The following is a 23,717-nucleotide window of genomic DNA, read 5'->3' on the forward strand; positions in this document are numbered from 1 at the left end:
AGGAATGTGGCGTAGACGGCCAGGAGGAGGTGGTGGAATTTATATCTGAAGTTCTTTCAGATAAAAAAAAGCTAAATCTGTGTCGAGAATAAGAATATATATTATATGATCTCTCAAGAATCCTTGTGCCTGTAAGGACTTCTGACTGTATGCACACTAAACAATGAAGGTCTTCCAAAGTGAAGCATAAAGCAAGGGAAAATATTTTTTGATTAATATTGTAGAGAGATGAAAACAAACAAAAAATCAAATCTGTTATCATTAAGTTGATTCTGACTCATAGTGACCCCACAGGACAGAGTAGAATTGCCCTGTAGGGTTTCCAAATAGCAGCTGGTGGATTTGAACCGTTGACCTTTTGTTTAGCAGCTAGCTCTTAACCACTGCATCACCAGGGCTCCACGGAGAGATTAAACCAAAAAAACCAAACCCGCTGCCTTCGAGTTGATTCCGACTCAGGAGAGATTAGGTAGGCTTTATTGTTTTCTTTTTTATTTCCTTTGTTTTTTACTTTCTTTTTAAAAGTCATATGGTCCTTTAGCTATGGAAATCAAAAGAAATGGCCACCCCAACAAGCTCCAAAAGCCAAAAATTTTGTTCACATATTCATGGCTTGCTGTGAGGATGGCCAGAGTGGTTTATGTGCCAATACGAGAATTAATTTGTTGTGATAAAAAGACACATTTAGACTAATGTTTTTACGCTATTTGCCACCACTTTGATGTCTGGATTTGTAAGATTCTCACATAGAAGGTACTTGGATACTGGGACAAACTCATCATAAAATAGAGATATATTTTATACAGAAAGTGAAAAAGTTTACAACTAGTAGTTCCTTTACTACGTGGTTCAGGTTCATTTATTTGAAAAGTACATTCTGTGAATGACTTAAAGACATTGGTTACCTGCTGTACTGTTGAGTTCCCACCATTTAAGATGGCAATTCCAAGTTTCAAAGTAGCAGCTACCATTGGCCCCATTTCACCTTAAAAAAAAAAAGACATTATTTATATTATTTTATCTGCTAAATTTACCTATTCTAGTTCCAAAAGTTTCCTTTTAAAATTATTATTATTATCCCCTACAAATCTATACAATGGTAGAAAAGCGGGGACTAACCTATCTACCAAAAAATATTAAAACAATAATATATATTATGCTATCAGTATCTTAGCTAAGTTCTGCGTAATACTGAACTGTATTGAACCAATAACTAAAATTATATGAGGATAGAAAAAAAGTAAAAAGAAACAATGAACTTTGAAACACTGAGATCTGAAATCATTAAACTTCCAAATAGATCATGTGTATTAAAATAATACTGAAACAAATAAGGGCTAATTAAAACTTGCTTTAAGGAAAATTTCTCTCCCCACTCCCACCCCAGGAGTGTTAGAGTTCAACAGCTTTTATCATTTTCATCTCATCATGTCTATCTTAATATATTTATATTCTTGCTTTATTAGAATAATTTTAATTATCGAGAGAGTAATGACAAAATTTGAAAATCATACTATTATTTAGTATATTTTATTTTTTATGTTATTCACTTTTATTTATCTTAGAAATAGAAATAATATCCATAATTTGGGGGTAGGAATTAATAACAGACTGTACTGCCAACGCTTTTCCATTCCATGACAAATTATATTAAAAATGTTTCTGAAAAAGACATTACTAATGTAAGACAAAGCATCTTGAAATGAAAGGCTCTTGAGATACGCAACGGTACTTCAATTGTTACCAAGCACACACTTGAAGAAGTCTTATCGTTTACATTAAGGATCAGGACACTCTCGCCTGAGGGTCAGACCCTACTGGCCACAAGTTTTTGTAAATAGTTTTACTGGAATCTAGTCACACTCGATTGTTTACAGATTGTCTGATTTTATGCTACAAGGACACAGTTGAGTAGCTGCAGCAGAGATCACACAGCCTACAAAACCGAAATTACTTATTATTGGCCTTTCATAGGAAAAGTTTTATTGATCCTTAATTTACAGGATCAGTTTGCTAGCATTTAGTTATAATATAGTATAGCTTCCAAAGCGTAAAGGACAAAAATAAAAATGAATCTTTTAGAAAGGGTCTGAAAAAAAAAAAAAATCAACATTGGACTGGTAAATGACGAGAGTTGGTGTTATTGAATAGTTACCTAAAATAATCATGAACAAGGAATTCGGGGACTAAACAAATCAGTAGAATTTAAATGAGGAAGCACCTACAGAGTAAAAAGGAAAGCTGGAGAATAAAGGCTTCTGTGAGTAGTGTATAATCCTCACCTTTGCTGGCACTGATGGTCTGCAGTACCATCTCAGCAGCGCCTCGATCGTGGAGTCTGGCTTGCTGGTAGAGAAGCTTCTGCTTTTCCATTTCTTTCTCCTGAACACAAAGCCCAACCATTTGTGTTGTGACTTTCAGTAAGCACAGCAGCTTTCTAAAGACTGTATTTTTAGTCATCTCTTCATGTATGGGCTCTATGACAACATTATGGACCATTTCAGCACCAACAGTGTTATTCAACAGGTATTAACATAGTCAACTCTTGGTTTTTCCCTTTATATTTTTCTTGATATATTTTTGGTACTGGTTTATCAAGATGGATTTTCTCAATTTTAATGATTTGATTAGCCCAAAGCCTGTATCACAGTTTTGAAGTACTGCACTTCATCATTTGAACTTGCACTTTCTGAATTATACATTTGTGCATAAGTTTGTCCCATTTTTAATGCTCTCCCATCTCATGGCCATAACTTGGTACTGCTCAGCAAATGGCTCGGGTTGCAAGTTATCACTGAATCACAGAAAAACTTTAACTGAGACGTCTTGAAGTTTAAGCAAAATTGAAAGCTGAGATGGATAAAAAAGGTAGGCTTCAACTAAGTCATGGGCTTATGATACAGATCTCCCCGGTCACCCCCAAAGAATAAAAGATGCATTGTGCCTTTATATTTTGTATTCTCTGGTGGTAACAAACGATACTGCATGGCACCGCTAGAGCAATGGCTGAAGTTGGTTCTTTTCCACTTAAACTACCACTGAAAACATAAGGGAGAAAATAAAAAAAATAAAATATAAAGGCACAGCAAGTTCAAGACTGGTATGATCATTCACTTGAGCAATCCAGTTCGCAGGAGAATTGAGACGGAACTAAGCAGTATAAGTTGCAGAATGAAAGTTGCATAGAGCCCTATGACAGCGCGTCCATCAAATGGCGTGGTAGAGAAGCTTAGTCAATGGGACATGAAACAGTCAATTAGTATCATGTCCATAAACACAACGGCCAAAACATATATGACCTAAGAGCAGGAAGAGCTGCAGCAGAGGTAGCCAGATTGACAGCTTTGCTGCCATAAACTTTCCATCCAAATACGGAAAATAGACACTGGGAGATGGAAGAGGTTTAAAAAATGAAGGCTTGCTAGTTACAGAATATGAAAAATAAAGTGAACTAAAAGGAGGGGGGGAAATAAATGGGCTCAAACAAATGAAAAAAAGAAACCTTTAAATCAAAAGCAACCAACACAGACATTTATGCTGTTACCAGAGAGTTCTCGCCGAGGCTGGCAAATTTGTTTCTTAAATCTTTGATAATATCGTGCTGCGAAAACAAAATTGATCAGGGTTTTTTTTCACACTATAGTTAGAGCTCCTGTGGTTAAATTTTAATTTTTCTTAAATTATGTGATAGGCCTAAATGGAAGCAGAGAAAATAAAAGAAAAAAGGCAGCTTTGCTTTATATGTAGCCATGCTAACACCTAAAAGGTTTGCCTTCATGTTTAAACCTCTTCCTGTGAAGTCGAAAAACGAAACAAAAACAAAACCACACAGACACACAAAACCATATTGTCATTACAACACAGTTCCCGAAAAACTGAAAGAAGACCCTTTCGTCTGCTCTTCAGGTCCTGCTTAAAATTGATGAGCAACATTCGATTCTTCCTTTTAGACCCAACAATCTTTTACTTTCCTCCCATTGCCAGAGCTATATATGGAACTTTTGCTCCCCAGCTTAACCAACTCATTTTGTGAAGATTTTTCAGTAAGAAAATCACAAGAAATTATTAGCCTAAAGAACTGTACTATCATTTTCATCAACTAAAGAGGCAAAGGAGTCAGAGCAATTCTTCTACTGAAATCAACAGAACAAATAAAGTCATCAGGAAACCCAAGGAAGACTCAAGATGGTGGCATGCCATATACTCTTAATAAAATAACCACCTTGCCATCTGTGCTCCCAAAGTGGGTACACAGGCTCAAAGATCTGCTAGAACAACGTGCACACTATATTCTTAGGTCTCAGTGTTCCCTTCAGTAACTGCAATCATGCATGGGAGGACCTCATGAGGATCAAAGAATACATGGGATACCAGATTGCCTTCTTTAAAAAATAAACCCCTCAGGCAAAGATGATGCTCATTTTTCTTATACAGCATTTACATTTCAATAATAGTAAATATTTTGGGGGAGATGGTGAAGAGACTCATTTGAAAAAAACGTGGTGCCCAAAAGACAGTGATCTGGAAGCAGGCAAAAATGTACTTGACAAAGAGCAATCAGGTCAACATCTCTTTGGGGTTTCCTTTTCACTAGATTGAGTTGGAAGATCTCTCTTCACAAACTCTTTAATATGGTTTCTTTCCGGTGCTTCATCCTTCAAGAACTGCTTGTGGTATGTAATTTAACCTCAGCATTGGAATTTTTGTAACACTATAGAACACAGAAACCTTGAAAGCTAAATTAGAAAGTTTTCAGACACTGAAATGATGGATCATATGGAAATAAAAAAAAAAAAAACTTTTACTTCAAATGTACAGTAGAAAAGCTTTTCTTAAGTAAACTTGAGATAGGTCTTTTCAAAGGCTCTTATTCAGGGACATAGCATCTTGAAAGTACTTTTTTAAAAGTAAGCTTTTTCTTAAACTGTGCAAGGGTCTTAAATAAACACAACTATACCTTCAACCTGTAGTTTGGACTTTATATTATTTTAAGAGTAGAAAGGAAGGTTAAGGAAAAAAAAAAAAAGGGGGGGAGCACCATAATTTGAATATTTCTTAGGTAAAAAATTCTGATTGCCAAGAGCAACCAAGAATTACCAGCTGTTTGTTATGAGTCTTTTCAAGATCAAACGTAACCATCAATCAGACCCATGATCAAATCAATGGCTCTGAATGGAAATACTCAACAGCATGATTTGCTTTTAATATAACTAAAGTTTGTAATAGTTAATTTTCTTTCATTTTACCTAAGAGTGTCTCAATCTTTTCATAAGTGGAGTGGAAATAGTAGGAAGACATGAAGAAAAAATCCATCTCATTCTCTCACATCTTGCCTTAAATATGAGAAAGAAAGAATGAAATAAGAGTAAATTATAATTGTCCCTTGCACCTTAGTGGGAAAATCAGTTTATTCCCATAATGGAGACCAAAATGTATTTTAAACCAAGGAATTCTGATGACACAGAGAAATTCACATTGTTTCTAAAGGGCCATCCCCAGTGACATGGACATTTGAGGCAGCAAGTGCTTCAAAGGCTGAAGCTATCTAATCTACGGACTGTGAAACGTGCCAAATGAGAACAGTTATTTGGTTCTTGTTTTATTTGGTTCTGCATGCTCAAGTCTTCAACACCCACTGACAAGGTTTTCATTTTAAATAGCATTCAGAAGCAAGTTATGATAGAAAAGAATAGAAATTTCCAGGAACTGAACTCTTTCAAAAAACATTTTTCCATAATTTGGTCATGTCTTAAGTCAACATTGGTGGCGTAGTGGTTAAGAGCTATGGCTGCTAACACAAAGGTCGGTAGTTCAAATCTACCAGGCACTCCTTGGAAACTCCATGGGGCAGTTCTACTCTGTCCTATAGGGTCGCTTTGAGTTGGAATCGACTTGACGCCAACAGGTTTTTTGTTTTTCTTAAGTCAATATTAACTATTCTTATTTGTCATTCTATGTGTACTTGTAACCCAAAAATTATGTTGAGTTCCAGTATTAAGAGGAAAAAAAAAAGACTGAAACATTGAAGATTCAATTGGACAACTACGAGGATAAAGGTGAAAGGACATGAAATGGTACTAACATTTTGGTTTACAACACAAACAGGCCTACTCACACTAATGCAAAAAAAGCACGTGTAAGAGTCACACTCTCCAGTTAATTCTGTTCTGTATTCCACCTCCTGAAATTGTAGATTAGTCACATTCAAAGACATCTGAATCACAGTGCTAGGAAAACACTTACACAAATATAACTTTGTTTAATAATGGACTGTTCCCAAAATAAAATTAAAAAAAAATTAATGTATATGGAGTTTCCCAGGAGTCATGCTCCGAAGGACAGGGGCCACAGTGGTCATTTGTTTGTTTTATCCAAAACACCAATACATGTATCCTGTACACACAGTATGGTTCTCTGTACATAATAGGTATTCAACAAAATTTGAATGGACAAATGACAGTACTAAATAAAGTGATGTCACCTATTTTGAATAATTATCTGGAATAGTTCTAATATTTATCTTTTTGTTTGAAGAGCTGCACAATTAGTACGATACAAAAAGTTTATTTTGTTTAGTGTCAGTATGTGGTCAAAGAGTTTTTTTAAATTATGCAATACAAACAAAATGACAATTTTCAAATTGTGGCTTTAGTTCATTTAATTTCTTGTCTGCATCTTTTATCATTACTCATCCCCTTTGTTATTAACCTTTCAAATGTTATAATATTCCAGAGTTATACTTCCCAATATAATGAGCCTGGTTTCTAATGCTCTCACTATTAGTTCCCAACAAAAAAAGAAAAAATACGTCTGGGTGATATACTAAATTACATTTTTAACCCAAAGCAAACTTTGTTTAAATAGCATATCAAAGCTTTACTAATATACAATCAGAGACAACAAAAACACTACCAGTGACACATTTCAGCTAATATATTGGAGGCTCAGAAATTTAGATTTACTTAGTAATCTAACTTTCCATCTTACTTCTTCCTGTATCATATATATATTTGCATTTTGGCTGGAATATTGTTTCCTATGGATTTGGCATATTTAGGATTAATTAATACTATGCTAAAGCAATAAAACTCAGTTGAGTTAAAATAGTTTTCTATTCTAGCATTATGCTGATAAACATACTATACTGCAGAAAGTTTCATCGAGTAGGCATAAAAATGAGAGGAAAGAATGACAAAGTTTAAAATCAGAAGTTATAAAAAAATTTTTTTTTTTTCCTTGGGTGACCTATTATTAGAAGGAATGTGGTGTATTCCGGGCAGCATATTGATTTAAAGCAGACTTCATTTAGACATAATTGCTTGTTTAAGCCTTAAAAGCACTGGATACGTATACATTTCCTTCTCTATTGGTGCAGCCTGACAAAAGGGAAGATGAGAACAACCAGGTAATTGATGACAGTCAATACCAAATTTGCTAGATCTTGAAGATACCAGAATGTTGGATTAATTAATGAGAAAATAAGAAGTTAGAATAACTTTTATCATAAAATGGATCATGACAACTCGTTATTTGGGTTTTGAGAACCCTCAAAAATCCTCTATAAGCTCTGGAATCTGTATTTCTCAGTTTACACAAATGGTTATTAATCCTACGTCAGATCAACTCTTGTGAAAAGTTTCTTTTGTTTACTGTCACCACCTGGTCAAAGAGGTCTTCAGAATTGCGCACATACAAATGATAATTATAAAATGGTGGGTTTTAGTTCATTTAATTTCTTGTCCACATCTTTTATGATTATCCATTCTCTTTGTTACTAACCTTTCAAATGATATAATAATATTCCAAAGTTCTACTTGAGACAGTCTCAAAGTCCTTGTCAAGTGCTACCTGCTTGACTGAGAGAAAGATTTTTCTGGGAATTGTCCTAAGGATGCTCATTCCTTCCATTCTTCCAGATACTTCGTATCTATCCTATGCTTAAGCCATCCTCAGATGACACCTGTATACCTGGACCTTATTGTATTAAGCTCTCAAATCATTACTTTTACTGAATTGTTGAGGACCTTTTCATTATATTACACATTCTATCACAGGCTGTCCTCTTCACAAAGACCCTCGGGGAAAAAAAAGCTATTGGATTTTAGTTTTAGAAATTTTTATGTTTCCCCCAAACAGGAACTTTAGCCTTTATTTTATTGATAACTGTTAAATTCATGTAATTTTATGTTGAATCCTAGAAAGCTTGGAATCGAATGTGCTGACCCCCACAGCAAATTAGCAAAACTTGACTGCATGGACTTCTGGGAAAATCTCATTCTCAGACATTCAACACTTCTTTTTTTCTATTTTTTCATCTTACTGCGTTATGTATAATTGTGTGATATTTTAAGCCCCTAATTAGGAAAAGGTAGAGATATATATATGTGTGTGTATATATATATATATATATATATATATATGTAGAGAAGCTAGACATTATTTTCTATAAAACATTTCCACTGTTAAATTTCTTTACTAAGAAGTATGGAGTTTGTTTTATTTTTTCAACCCTCCACAGAGATCAGAAGAAAAGTAATAAAAACGCACTTGCTTTTTCAATAGCTACCCATGTAGAAGAATTGTAAAACTGACCTGGAAAATGAAACTATGAACAGTAAATCAGACAATTCATACAAACCCGAAGAACAGCTAATTCAAAGCTTTTAATTCAAAGAGGAAAAAGCTGAGACACAGTCAGCATGGAGGTCACAGTTAGCATGGGGTAAGTATCCAGGTCTCCTGCCTTGTGTAGTCCTGTGCCCAACATACTGTACAAATATTCTATGGGCTTCCCAGACTCATTTTTAATAGGGAAAGTGAAATTGATGAAATATAATAATATGGGCAAACACTTAAATAGAGCTTGCTAGCTTGGAAACCCTGGTGGCGTAATGGTTAAGTGCTACAGCTGCTAACCAAGAGGTCAGCAGTTCAAATCCACCAGGCACTCCTTGGAAACTCTATGGGGCAGTTCGACTCTGTCCTATAGGGTCGCCATGAATCAGAATTGACTGGACGGCAGTGGGTTTGGTTTGGGTTTTATGTGATAGCTATATCTGCTAACCAAAAGGTTGGCAGTTTGAATCCACCAGGCACTCCTTGGAAACTCTATGGGGGAGTTCTACTCTGTCATATAGGGTCACTATGAGTTGGAACTGACTCGACGGCAATTTTTTTCTTTATGTGATAAGTACTGGAAACCCTGATGGCATAGTGGTTAAGAGCTACGGCTGCTAACCAAAAGGTTGGCCGTTTGCATCTACCGGGTACTCCTTGGAAAACCTATGGGGCAGTTCTACTCTGTCCTACAGGGTCCCCATAGAGTAGCTATGAGTTGGAAACAACTCAAAAATGGTTTTTGTTTTTTTATGTGATAGGTCATGTTCTAAGTGCTTTATACATGTTAACTAATTTAAACCTCGTAAAAAAAAAAATTTTTTTTTTTTAATGACAGTATGAAGCCAATACTGCAATGAGCTCCATTTTATAGGCAGGAAAACTGAGGCATAAGATCACATGGCTAGTAGGTGGTGGGGCTGGGATTCAGACACAGGCGGTCCATTCCAGTGTCTGTGCTCTTCACCACTCTGTGCGGCCTTCCATTTACCACATGTAATATGATCAAGTAAAAGCTTCAACTGGGACTACTTTAAAAACCACAGCACATGAAGGCAAATTATTGTGCATATTAAAAATACACAATTATATGTTTAAGCAATGTGCTTTTATACCATTCTCTATTTAGGATCTCATATTCACAGGCATAAATTACCATACGCAATATAGTGCTTTCTGGAAATTTTCTCTGTACCAGGCCTAGCATTCTACCCCTGCCTTACTTCTTCTCTCCCTCCCCTTTCTCCAGGCCTTGGCCACTTGCTTTGCTTCTGACTAGAGTGGCCCTAGAAATGGCTCAGACCATTTGTGGTTATGAAAGCCAGTGCTACCACCACTATGTTCACCCAAGGAGGCCCCGTGCATGGCCCTTCTGGATAAGGAGAGAACACATTGCCTACAATGGGACAGGTTGGACCCAAGGAGGCTCTGGCTTCTCCAGGGGTTGCAGAGGAACTGGGTAATATCAGCAGGAAGTATGAAGAAATTTAACTCCCTGGGACCAATGAGAGATGGAACATGGGAGGGAGCCAGCAGACAGAGTGTGCATCCCTCTTCCCCAGGAAGGGCTATTCCATGACCAGGTGGTCTATCTAAACCAAAACCAAACCCAATGCCATTGAGTTGATTCTGACTTATAGCAACCCTACAGGACACTGTAGATCTGCTCCATAGGGTTTCCAAAGAGTGGCTGGTGGATTTGAACTGCCCACCTTCTGGTTAGCAGCCAAGCTCTTTAACCACTGTGCCACCAGGGCTCCCTGTGGTCTATCTAGAGGTATCCATATGACCTGTTGTGTTCTTGTATGGCTGTGGCATCTCAGGAAAGAACTACCTTGTATTGGTTCTTCCTCCTTCCCTACATCATTTCTTTTTCCCTCATTCTTGCTATGCAGGGATTGTCACACTCCACACATGCACACGCTATAAAGTGCTAGTATATTAAGTTTTTTGTCTGTCTTCTGGGTCTCTTGGGTTAGGATATTACTTGAGACCATTTCAGTATATAAAAACGCAGTCGGCACACTGGGAGCAATGCACACAAATAATGCAGAACACTGGACATCAAAATTCCTTTCTCCTCTATGACTTAATGGCATGACAAGCAGCTCTTAGTACTTCAGTTCATACTTTGGATACCATATGCCTTCTGCAGAAGGAATCAAAGACAATAATTTTTTCCTTGATAAAAGGAATAATTATTTTAATATTTTATATTCATAGGTAAGTCTTCAATTTTTATACAGTAGAGGGTTCTTTGGCAAGTTCCAAAAAAATCCCATCTACTTTAAATTACTGTAAGTGATTTAATACACTTAAAAAAAAAGTTAGGAGATATTTTATAGTAATAGACCATTACAGATTTTTATCTTAGGTGGTAGTTGCCAGTTCTTGATAAACTATATTCTCTAAGGACCTACATATACAGTCTTACCCACGCTTACAAAGGAAAATTTATCTTAAATTCAGATATACTAGTGAACAGACTATCAAAATTCTGGATAAGCTTTCTTCTAAGTTGGTATCAAGACTGAGTCATTAATAATCCAATATCTCACTATTCAACAACTGACATTGCTATACTCTGCTCTACAATGCTAAGAATAATGTAAGACATTTGAAACGACGTGTTAATCTGTTGTCATCTTTTATCTACAAACAAGAATCTTCTATGAGCTAATCTGGCCACATAGTACAGGTTCCAGTATATTAGCTATTCTTCAAAACCTTGTCCCAGAACTAAAAAAGGAAGAAATGCTTTCCTTATAGGCCTGCTTGCCAAGTTCTGACTCCATAATGTGTATAGGAAAACTATGTCCTAGTTCTCCTTCTTTTAAATTTACATTTGTATCATTTGAAAAAGTCTGCAAGGTAAATTAGATGTAAGACAGGACAGGAAGATAATTACTATCTCTTTATACTGATGACATAATCTTAACATCATGAATTGGGAGTAGTGTCATGGGTAAGATTCTTGGTGATCTTTATTGAATTAAGAGACGCAATGTTAGTCCCCTGATTTTAGGCATTATAAATGGTAAGGAAGCCTCTGCCATAATGAAGTTATTTAACACAGGAAGAACAACTTAGCATCAACTACATTAAAATGAACATTTTCTTTCAAAAACATTTCTCCCTTTCCCAGGGTTTCAATGGATAAGCACTAAATAAACCCATTCAAAGTTTAAATTATGTAGGTATCTGGGGGTAGGTAGGAAGACACCTGAATGTCAATTCATTCTTGCAGAACTATAAAAATGAAATTCTGTTCAAAATTAGATACTTGGAGGGGCCAGACAAAAGTTCTTTTGTCACCAGGGCAGTGATATCTATTTAAAACATTCTGGACCGAACTTGATTCTTCCTTCCTTAAAGTTGCATTATTTGGGGGTATGAATTTAGTAACAAGACTGAGTCCTTTTGCCATCATGATGTCATTTTAGTTATGGTTGAGGCCCATCTGGGAGAGAACATAACTCGGCGAAAGACATATTTAGTACTGAAGACTCAGAAAATTCTCTTTAATCAATAGTCCAGAACGCTAGGACTTCAGCGACTCATCAGCAAATCCACCTGTGAATTAGAAACAGGGCATTTGCTGAAGGGTGCTGTAACTTCCTGGGAAAGATGATTTAGAAAACAAGTTAATGGTCTTCCTCTATGTTTCCTTAGCTCTACAATTATTAATTTAGAGTTTTAATAAACCTATATTATATTATAGTATCTTAATATTCCACCGAAGTGTTTCACAGAACTAAGATTTAACACATACACTCAGATTTTAGAGAAACACAATTGAAGAAGCATACATTTGAGGAATATTTCTGTATTTTTTGAAAATCATAGCTACAGATGTGGTTTACTAAAGGCTCAACAAACACTAGTATGTCAGTTTGTCATACTGTGGTGGCTTGCATGTTGCTGTGATGCTGGAAAATATGCCACCGGTATTTCAAATACCAGCAGGATCACCCATGGGGGACAGGTTTCAGCGGAGCTTCCACACTAAGACAGACTAGGAAGAAGGAACTGGCAGTCTACTTCTGAAAAAACTGGATAGTGAACCTTTATGAATAGCAGTGGAACACTGTCTGATATAGTGCTGGGAGATGACCTCCTCCGGTTGGAAGGCACTCAAAATATGACTGGGAAGCATTCCAAACCTCAAAATGAGAAGATGCAGTGGTAGACATCCATTAATAATTGGAACGTGGAATGTGTTGTTGCTGTTGTTAGGTGCCGTTCAGTCAGTTCCGACTCATAGTGATCCTATGCACAACAGAACGAAACACTGCCCAGTCCTGCGCCATCCTTACAATCGTTATTATGCTTGAGCTCACTGTTGCAGAAACTGTGTCGATCCACCTCATTGAGGGTCTTCCTCTTTTCCACTGACCCTGTACTCTGCCAAGCATGATGTCCTTCTCCAGGAACTCAACCTTCCTGACAACATGTCCAAAGTATGTAAGACACAGTCTCACCATCCTTGCCTCTAAGGAGCATTCTGGCCACACTTCTTCCAAGACAGATTTGTTCATTCTTTTGGCAGTCCATGGTATATTCAATATTCTTCGCCAACACCACAATTCAAAGGCGTCAACTCTTCTTTGGTCTTCCTTATTCATTGTCCAGCTTTCACATGCATATGATGTGATTGAAAATACCATGGCTTGGGTCAGGTGCACCTTAGTCTTCAGGGTGACATCTTTGCTCTTCAACACTTTGAAGAGGTCCTTTGCAGCCGATTTGCCCAATGCAATGCATCTTTTGATTTCTTGACTGCTGCTTCCATGGCTGTTGATTGTGGATCCAAGAAAAATGAAATCCTTGACAACTTCAATCTTTTCTCCGTTTATCATGATGTTGCTCATTGGTCCAGTTGTGAGGATTTTTGTTTTCTTTATGTTGAGGTGCAATCCATACTGAAGGCTGTGGTCTTCGATCTTCATTAGTAAGTGCTTCAAGTCCTCTTCACTTTCAGCAAGCAAGGTTGTGTCATCTGCATAACGCAGGCTGCTAATGGGTCTTCCTCCAATCTTGATGCCCGTTCTTCTTCATACAATCCAGCTTCTCAGATTATTTGTTCAGCATACAGATTAAATAGGTATGGTGAAAGAATACAACCCTGACGCACACCTGTCCTGACTTTAAACCCATCAGTATCCCCTTGTTCTGTCCAAACAACTGCCTCTTGATCTATGTAAAGGTTCCTCATGAGCACAATTAAGTGCTCTGGAATTCCCATTCTTTGCAGTGTTATCCATAGTTTGTTATGATCCACACAGTCAAATGCCTTTGCATAGTCAATAAAACACAGGTAAACATTCTTCTGGTATTCTCTGCTTTCAGCCAGGATCCATCTGACATCAGCAATGATATCCCTGGTTCCACGTCCTCTTCTGAAACCGGCCTGAACTTCTGGCAGTTCTCTGTCGATATACTGCTGCAGCCGTTTTTGAAAGATCTTCAGCAAAATTTTGCTTGAGTGTGATATTAACGATATTGTTCTATAATTTCCACATTCAGTTGGATCACCTTTCTTGGGAATAGGCATAAATATGGATCTCTTCCAGTCAGTTGGCCAGGAAGCTGTCTTCCATATTTCTTGGCATAGACGAGTGAGCACCTCCAGCGCTGCATCTGTCTGTTGAAAACATCTCAATTGATATTCCATCAATTTCTGGAGCCTTGTTTTTCACCAATGCCTTCAGAGCAGCTTGGACTTCTGCCTTCAGTACCATCGGTTCCTGATCATATGCCACCTCTTGAAATGGTTGAATATCAACCAATTCTTTTTGGTGTAATGACTCTGTGTATTCCTTCCATATTCTTTTGATGCTTCCTGCGTCTTTTAATATTCCCCCATGGAATCCTTCACTATTACAACTCGAGGCTTGAATTTGTTCTTCAGTTCTTTCTGCTTGAGAAACGCCAAGCGTGTTCTTCCCTTTTGGTTTTCCATCTCCAGCTCTTTGCACATGTCATTATAATACTTTACTTTGTCTTCTCAAGAGGCCCCGTTGAAATCTTCTGTTCAGTTCTTTTACTTCATCAATTCTTCCTTTTGCTTTAGCTGCTCAACGCTCAAGAGCAAGTTTCAGAGTCTCCTCTGACATCCACTTTAGTCTTTTCTTTCTTTCCCGTCTTTTCAGTGACCTCTTGCTTTCCTCATGGATGATGTCCTTGATGTCATTCCACAGCTTGTCTGGTCTTCGGTCACTAGTGTTCAGTGGGTCAAATCTGTTCTTCAGATGGTCTCTAAATTCAGGTGGGATATACTCAAGGTCATATTTTGGCTCTCACGGACTTGCTCTGATTTTCTTCAGTTTCAGCTTGAACTTGCATATGAGCAATTGATGGTCTGTTCCACAGTCGGCCCCTGGCCTTGTTCTGACTGATGATATTGAGCTTTTCCATCATCTCTTTCCACAGATGTAGTCAATTTGATTTCTGTGTGTTCCATCTGATGAGGTCCATGTATATAGTCGCCGTTTATGTTGCTGAAAGAACATATTTAGAATGAAGAAGTTGTTGGTCTTGCAAAATTCTATCATTCGATCTCTGGCATTGTGTCTATCACCAAGGGCATATTTTCCAACTACTGATCCTTCTTCTTTGTTTTCAACTTTTGCATTCCAATTGCCAGTAATTATCAATGCATCTTGATTGCATGTTTGATCAATTTCAGACTGCAGCGGCTGATAAAAATCTTTTATTTCTTCATCTTTGGCCCTAGTGGTTGGTGCATAAATTTGAATAATAGTCATATTAACTGGTCTTCCTTGTAGGCATATGGATATTATCTTATCACTGACAGCGTTGTACTTCAGGATAGATCTTGAAACGTTCTTTTTGATCATGGATGCAACACCATTCCTCTCCGAGTTGTCATTCCCAGCATAGTAGAGTATATGATTGTCTGATTCAAAATGGCCAATACCAGTCCATTTCAGCTCACTAATGCCTAGGATATTGATGTTTATGTGTTCCATTTCATTTTTGATGATTTCCAATTTTCCTAGATTCATACTTCGTACATTTTTCCACGTGTCTGCCGGTCTGTCGTACTGATGGGGCTTGCGTGTTGCTGTGATGCTGGAAGGTATGCCAGCAGTATTCAGATACTGGCAGGGTCACCCACAGGGGACAGGTTTCAGCTGAGCTTCCAGACTAAGACAGACTAGGAAGAAGGACCCAACAGTCTACTTCTGAAAAGCATTAGCCAGTGAAAACCTTATGAATAGCAGTGGAACATTGTCTGATATAGTGCTGGAAGATGAGCCCCCCAGGTTGGAGGGCACTCAAAAGATGACTGGGGAAGAGCTGCCTCCTCAAATTAGAGTCGACTTTAATGACGTGGATGGAGTAAAGCTTTTGGGACCTTCATTTGCTGATGTGGCACGACTCAAAATGAGAAGAAACAGCTGCAAACGTCCATTAATAATCAGAACCTGGAATGCACGAAGTACGTGAAATGTATGAAGTATGAATGTAGGAAAATTGAAAGTCATCAAAAATGAAATGGAATGAATACAAATTGATATCCTAGGCATTAAAAACAAACAAACAAACAAACTTGTTGCCATTGAGCCAATCATAGTAGTCCTATAAGACAAAGTAGAACTGCCCCATAGGGTTTCCAAGGAGCACCTGGTGGATCCGAACTGTTGACATTTTGGTTAGCAACCGAACTCTTAACTACTATGTCACCAGGGTTTAGTGAGCTGAAGTGGACTTGTATTTCCGTTTTGAATCCAACAATCATACAGTCCTACTATGCCGGAAATGACAAATTGAAGAGGAACGGCAGTGCATTCATTGCCAAAAAGAACATTTCAAGATCTATCCTGAAGTACAACATTGTCAGTGATAGGATACCTCACTACTGGACCAATAAGCAACATCATGATAAATGGAGAAAATACTGAAATTGTCAATAATTTCATTTTACTTAGATCCACAATCAACATCCATGGACGCGGCAGTCAAGAAATCAAATGATGCACTGCATTGGACAAATGTGCTGGAAAAGACATCTTTAAAGTGTTAAAAAGCAAAAGACTTCACCTTGAAAACTAAGGTATGCCTGATCCAAGCCAGGGTGTTTTCAACCACCTCATATGCATGCAAAAGCTGGACAATGAATAAGGAAGGCCGGAGAAGAATTGATGCCTTCAAATTATGGTGTCTGCAGAGAATATTGAGCATCCCACAGCTGCCAAGAGAAGGAACAGATCTGTCTTGGAAGAAGTATAGCCAGAATGCTCCTTAGAAGCAAGAATGGCAAGGCTGTGTCTCACATAATTTGGAAGGATCAGTCCCTGGAGAAGGACATCATGCTTGGTAAAGTAGTGGGTTAGCAAAAAAGAGGAAGACCCTCAGTGAGATGGATCAACACAGTGGCTGCAAAACGGGCTCAAGCACAACTATTAGGAGGATGGTGCAGGACCAGGCAGTGTTTCGTTCTAATGTACATGGGGTCACTATGAGTCAGAACTGACTTGATGGCACCTAACAACAAGGAAGACCAGTAAATACAACTATTATTCAAATTTACATACCAACCACTAATGTCAAAGAAGAAGAAATTAAAGATTTTTACCAATTCCTGCAGTCTGAAATTGATCAAACATGCAATCAAGATGCATTGATAATTACTGGCAATTGGAATGGGAAAGTCAGAAACAAAGAAGAAGGATCAGTAGTTGGAAAATACAGCCTTGGTAATAGAAAAATGCCAGAGATCACATGAAAGATTTTTGCAAGGCCAAAGACTTATATGTTGCAAATAACTTTGTTCAACAACATAAACAGCTGCTGTAAATGTGGACCTTGCTGAGTGGAATACACAGGAGTCAAGTAGACTACATCTGTGGAAAGAAACTATGGAGAAGCTCAATATCAACAGTCAGAACAAGGCCAGGGGCCGACTGTGGAACAGATAATCAGTTGCTCATATGCAAGTTCAAGATGAAACTGAAGAATATTAAACAAGTTCATGGAAGCCAAAGTACAACCTTGAGTACAAAAAAACAAAACCAAACCCTTAGCCATTGAGTCAATTCCGACTCATAACAACCCTATAGGACAGAGTTGAACTGCTCCATAGGGTTTCAAGGAATGGCTGGCAGATTCGAACTGCCAACCTTTTGCTTAGCAGCCAGGCTCTTAACCACTGTGCCACCCTGAGCATATCCCCCCTGAATTTAGAGATCATCTCAAGAATAGATTTGACACATTGAATACTAATGACCAAAGACCAGACAAGTTTGTGGAATGACATCGAGGACATCATACATGAAGAATGCAAAAGGTCATTATAAGACAGAAAAGAAAGAAAAGACCAAAATAGATATCAGAAGAGACTCTGATATTTGCTCTTGAACACAGACTACCTAAAGCAAATGGAAGAAATGATGAAGTAGAAGGGCTGCACGGAAGATTTCAAAGGGCAGCTCGAGAACACAAAGTAAAGCATTATGATGAAATGTGTAAAGACCTGGAGTTAGACAACCAAAAGGGAAGAACACACTTAGCATTTCTCAAGCTGAAAGAACTGAAGAAAAAATTCCAGCCTCGAGTTGCAGTATTGAAGGATTCTCCAAGCAAAATACTGAATGACCCAAGAAGCATCAAAAGAAGATAGAAAGAATACAGAGTCACTGTACTAAAAAGAATTGGTCAACATTCAACTACTTCAGGAGGTAGCATGAGATCAAGAACCAAGGTTGAAGGAAGAAGTCCAAGCTGCACTGAAGGCACTGGTGAAAAACAAGGTCCTGGGAATTGAAGAAATACCAATTGAGATGTTCCAACAAACAGATGCAATGCTGGAAGCATTCACTCATCTATACCAAGAAACTTGAAAGACAGCTACCTGGCCAACCAACTGGAAGACATCCATATTTGTTCCCCTTCCAAAGACAGGTGATCCAACAGAATGACGAAATTAACAAGCAATTTGATTAACATCACACACAAGTAAAATTTTGCTGATGATTACTCAGAAATGTTTGCAGCAGTCTATTGACTGGGAACTGACAGAAATTCAAGCCAGATTCAGACGAGGACATGGAATGTGGGATATCATTGCTGCTGTCAGATGCATCTTGGCTGAAAGGAGTGAATACCAGGTACTTTATTGACTGTGCTTTATTGACTATGCAAAGGCATTCGACCATGTGAATCATAACAAATTATGGATAACATGGCAAGGAATGGGAATTCCAGAACACTTAATTGTGATCATAAGGAACTTGTATACAGACCAAGAGGCAGTCATTGGAACAGAACAAGGGGATACTGCATGGTTTAAAATCAGGAAAGGTGTGCATCAAAGTTTTATCCTTTCACCACACTTATTCAATCTGTATGCTTAGCAAATAATCCAAGAAGCTGGACTATATGAAGAACACATCATCAGGATTGGAGGAAGGCTCATTAACAACCCGTGTTATGCAGATGACAGCAACCTTGTTTGAGAAATCGAAGAGGACTTGTAGCACTTACTGACAAAGATCAGTATGGATTCACTCTAACATAAAAAAAAAACAAAAATTGTCACAACTGGACCAATAAGCAACATCATGATAAATGGAGAAAATATTGAAGTTGTCAAGGATTTCATTTTACTTGGATTCACAATAAACACCCATGGAAGCCTCAGTCAAGAAATCAAACAATGTATTGCATTAGGCAAATCTGCTGCAAAAACTTTTTTTTTAAAGAGTTAAAAAGCAAAGATGTCACTTTGAGGACTAAGATGTGCCTGACGCAAGCCATGGTATTTTCAATCATCTCGTGTGGATGTGAAAACTGGACAATATATAAAGAACACCAAAGAAGAAATGATGCCCTTGAATTATGGCGTTGGCGCAGAATATTGAATACACCATGGACTGCCAAGAAAAATGCACAAATCTGTCTTGAAGAAGTACAGTCCAAGCGCTCCTCAGAAGCGAGGATGGCGAGACCTCGTCATATGTACTTTGGACACGTTACATGGAGGAACCAGTCCTTGGAACATCATGCTGGGTAAAGTAGAAGGTCAGCGATAAAGAGGAAAGACCTTCAATGAGATAGACTCACACAGTGGCTGCAACAACGGGCCCAAACATAGCAAAGATTGTGAGGATGGCAAAGGACTGGGCAGTGATTCATTCTGTTGTACATATAGGATCACCGTGAGTTGGAACCAACTTGACGGCACCTAACAACAACAAAATCCCAAAGCTCTTTGCTGATATAAATGAAAACAAAACAAAACAAAACACATGGTGCTCATAAAAATGAAGTTATTTTACTTGAAACACTATTGTTTCTTTAATATTATTCTTTTGGCCTCAGAAAAAAGCGAAACAGAGAACTGAACTGCTCTAAAGCTTTCACTGATAAAACATTTCTTCCCTTTTAATTTATTTTGACTTCTGTAAGTTTTAATTGTCATTTTTTATGGTTTTAATATTGAAGTAGTTCTGGGTCTAAAAAAGGATGTGTACAATTAGTTAAATATTCAATAAATTAAGTAAATAAAATGTAGGAAAACTACCTTTACGTATATTATAGATAAAACAGGGAATTAAACTATCAAATTAAATCAGGCAAGTTTTCACAGGATCATATCAATAAAAAATACATGTGATAAAAGAAAAATTGCTTGCAAACGCTGAGGGCGTTTCAGTCCCTATTCCCAATTTTCCATGTTTCTTGAGGCTTATTTTATTCCTCATGGAAAAATTTGCTTATAATGCCATTTTTCTTTCATATCTTCTTCTCTTTTCTTCTCAGTGTCTGTTGTTGAATACTTTACAAATGGAGAATTTGAGTCAAAACTACAGTAAATATTAATAACAAGTCAGTTATAAGAAAGAAATTCAATTACCACACTTTGTATTATTTCCAAACTCCTTTAACATAACTTATTATCGGAGTTATTGAAAGCTGCCAAGTAACGTTTCAGTTTCATTGTAACTTACATGAAAAATTCCACAACTAAACTTTGTCTAAATGATGTCAAACAGCCATACATTTTAATGAAAAAAGTCCTGTAGATTATTAAGTTTATAGTAAGAAAGTAAAAATCCAATTGCCTGCTCAAATTTTTTATAGTAGTTTCATTGGTGTCATGTAATCAACCTCAGAGAAGAGTATTTTCATAGGTGTTTGTACAAAATACTCTGTTTTTCCAATTGGAAAAAAAAGTGAGTTCATGTCACTTACAGGGCATGTATTTTGTGAATAGTAGCATGTTACAAAAATTAGGTATTAATATTAAGTTATAGTCCCGAATCACTTGTAGATTAATATAATAACTGGTTTAGAAGTGGAAATTCCTCAATCTTGTCTACTGCATTACACTTAAGCATATGTGGCAATTACCAACAACTTTAAAATCCTGTTTTGTGCTAGGACAGTATACCTGCTGGTCCATATCCCTTATCCTGTCATTATTTGTCAGGTGTGACTGTCAGTGAACCTGCCTGCCATTCCAAATTCAAAGGCATGGTGGCTCTTTCTCTCAGGTGAAGCTTCAGATTTTACCTGATTTCTTCTTAGCCTGACCTAAGTCCATACGCTAACTACAAGTTTCTACTACTAGCCATTCTAAGCCTTCTTTGCTGAATAAAGAAGCTTTCCAATGTTACAAAATTAGACCCCATTTACTCGATTGGATTTGTTTTCAGATCTCCCAGAAACTGCATTCCTTTCTCAAATTAAAATGTTTCATGGGCCAGCACCACCCTCTGGTCCTTGCCAGCCTTATCCACCCCCATTCCACAGGTAACAACACACTTGGGGCATGAACTTCGGTGCTGCCTAGAAGATTAAATGTTTGGTTTTATTAGGAGTTTCCTCCATGTTTTTGTCCTTCAGCAAGTCTTAGAAATTCTATCTGAGATAATTAGTGATAAAAATATAAAAAAAATCTACCAAAATATTATTGCACTCCATTATTACCAATCATTTAATCCCATCACATATTATTAAGTGTTATATCCATTATATGCCATTGACCATTATATCCATCAGATTGGAGCTACCTCTGATAGCATCCATAAAAATTCAATTTTAAATTCAATTTTAAAAGTTTATAAGGACCATGAGATGTTATAAGAGCCATATATTCCACCAAATAAAATAGTGAGTCCAAAGTATTATAATCTGTTCCTTCTGAATAGATTCTTCCTGACATTTTAAATTGACATTAACAGCAAATACTTCATTTTTCACAGAAGGCAATGCAGAATAATTTACACTTAAAAACTGAATAGCTTTTTTTTTTTTTACTGAAGTCATTTTCGGTATTGTCTTCCTGGGATGTTTAGGATTGATTTTCCAACTCAATAGCCTCATGAAAATAGAAGGTAAGCTTAACAGGGCCCAAATAAAGTAAAGAATTTTATAATTCTAGAACAAAAAGTGTTCTCATTAGTAAATTTTTCAAGCTCTTCCAAATATTAAGAGATAGGAACAGTCATTTTGTTCCTCACTGTCATGAAATGTGAAACCATGGAACACACTCTCCAATCACTAATTGAAGGTATTAATAACACAATGAAAATACAGATTTCTTTCATATCTCACCAGCAATGCCACTTTTCTTGCCTATTTTCAAATAAAACAAGACTGGTATTAAAAACAAAACAAAACAAAAAACCACCAAGAGGGAGGAGACCAGAATACTGGGCTGGAAATTCCCTAGCCAAAAGTCAATATTCTCAAGGGCTGGACTCTTATCACAGCACAGTATGCAGCTCAAAGTTAACATGGAGAATAATTTTTTAAATTATGAACCATTTAAATTGTAAGAAGGATAAACCTGTGTTACAAAGGGGTCCTGAAGAAACCAATTGCATTGGAGCTTCAAACTCATAGAAAGATTTTCAAGACCTCGTATTACAAATGAATCCAAGATGTTGGGTCTAATAAAGGTAAATGTCACAAGAAACTGAAACTCAGACCCAGACAAATACACACATATATATAGTTTTACCTTGCTGCGTTGGGATCCTGTGACCTTAAGGAAGGATGAGGACAAGAAGCAAAATAGCAATAAACAATTGCTCTGAAGACAACTGAGAGAGCAGAAATGGTATGCACTTCTGAAAAACAGTATGCTTTGCCGCCCACAACTCATTCTAATTCGCTATACTTTCTTATCAGCAAAGATGAATTTGAGAATAGTTTATACACATGTTAGAAAACATAGTGTCATACAGGAAATTAAGCATCTTATGGCATTTTTCTCAGCCGGCAGTAATCACCGGTTAATTTTCAAATTAACTGTTTGTTTTTCAATGTTTTACACATTGACTTCAATGCTGCAGAGATGCTCATATTAGATTGTTACTGGAAGGGGTACTGTTCTAAGTCCATTCCTCGGCCATGTCTTTTCATGGGCCCTCTCTAATGAAATATTCACTGCTAGTTACTGACATATTTCCAGATTACTAGCTCAATGTCCTGACACGTAAATTAATTAAAAAAAAGAAAAACAAGAATCTAGTCTATTTCTTTCCACTTCATTTCTTTTTGAAAACTCTACCAAAAAAAAAAAAAAAAAGGAACCAATAAACAAAAATGGTTAGCAAAAACTAGCTTATCTCCAAAACAAAATAAAATACAGTAGAAGCAAAGGGGCAGAATATTTACTTTCCCTCTGGTTAATTAACATTAAAGCGGCATTTCAAATCATATAGAATACTTAAAAGCTGAGCATATTTGAGAAAATAATCAGAAAATGGAATGCAGTCCGAGGAATAAATGCGCTCCTACCTCATGCAAGCAAACGGCATCGTGTGCTACCACCTACATATGTACAAGGAATGAGTGACCTAATTGGGTAGAAGTCAACATGGGCCAAATCATTAAAACTTCTTCAATTCAGAAGGAAATACCAAACCAAGTGTTTCATCAAAAACTTAATGTCGTGTTGCTCTTCAGTCAGGATCATCCTCACATTTCTGTTGGGAATTTCAGACCACAACATTCACTGAGATGAGGAAAATTTGAAGCAATCTCATCTTTGAGGGTTCTCAGGAACACTCATTCTGAACATATGGGTTTTATTATTTCACTATTCTATGCCCCTTGGTTTTAAC

General features: G+C 37.1%; 1 protein-coding gene across 6 annotated transcripts in view; it reads right to left on the reverse strand.

Moving 5' to 3' along the window:
• Positions 1-23,717, reverse strand: part of RYR2 (ryanodine receptor 2) — a 750,192-nt gene that overhangs the window by 71,742 nt on the left and 654,733 nt on the right. For all 6 annotated transcript variants that reach the window (XM_049868553.1, XM_049868552.1, XM_049868551.1 and 3 more), the window contains 2 exons: positions 2,283-2,382; positions 906-985 (listed from right to left, as the gene is read on the reverse strand). In XM_049868553.1, the coding sequence (XP_049724510.1) occupies positions 906-985; positions 2,283-2,382 (180 nt within the window). The remainder of the gene's footprint in view (positions 1-905; positions 986-2,282; positions 2,383-23,717) is intronic.

The sequence above is a fragment of the Elephas maximus genome, chromosome 24 (genome assembly GCF_024166365.1).
Source record: "Elephas maximus indicus isolate mEleMax1 chromosome 24, mEleMax1 primary haplotype, whole genome shotgun sequence".
Lineage (NCBI taxonomy): Eukaryota > Metazoa > Chordata > Mammalia > Proboscidea > Elephantidae > Elephas > Elephas maximus.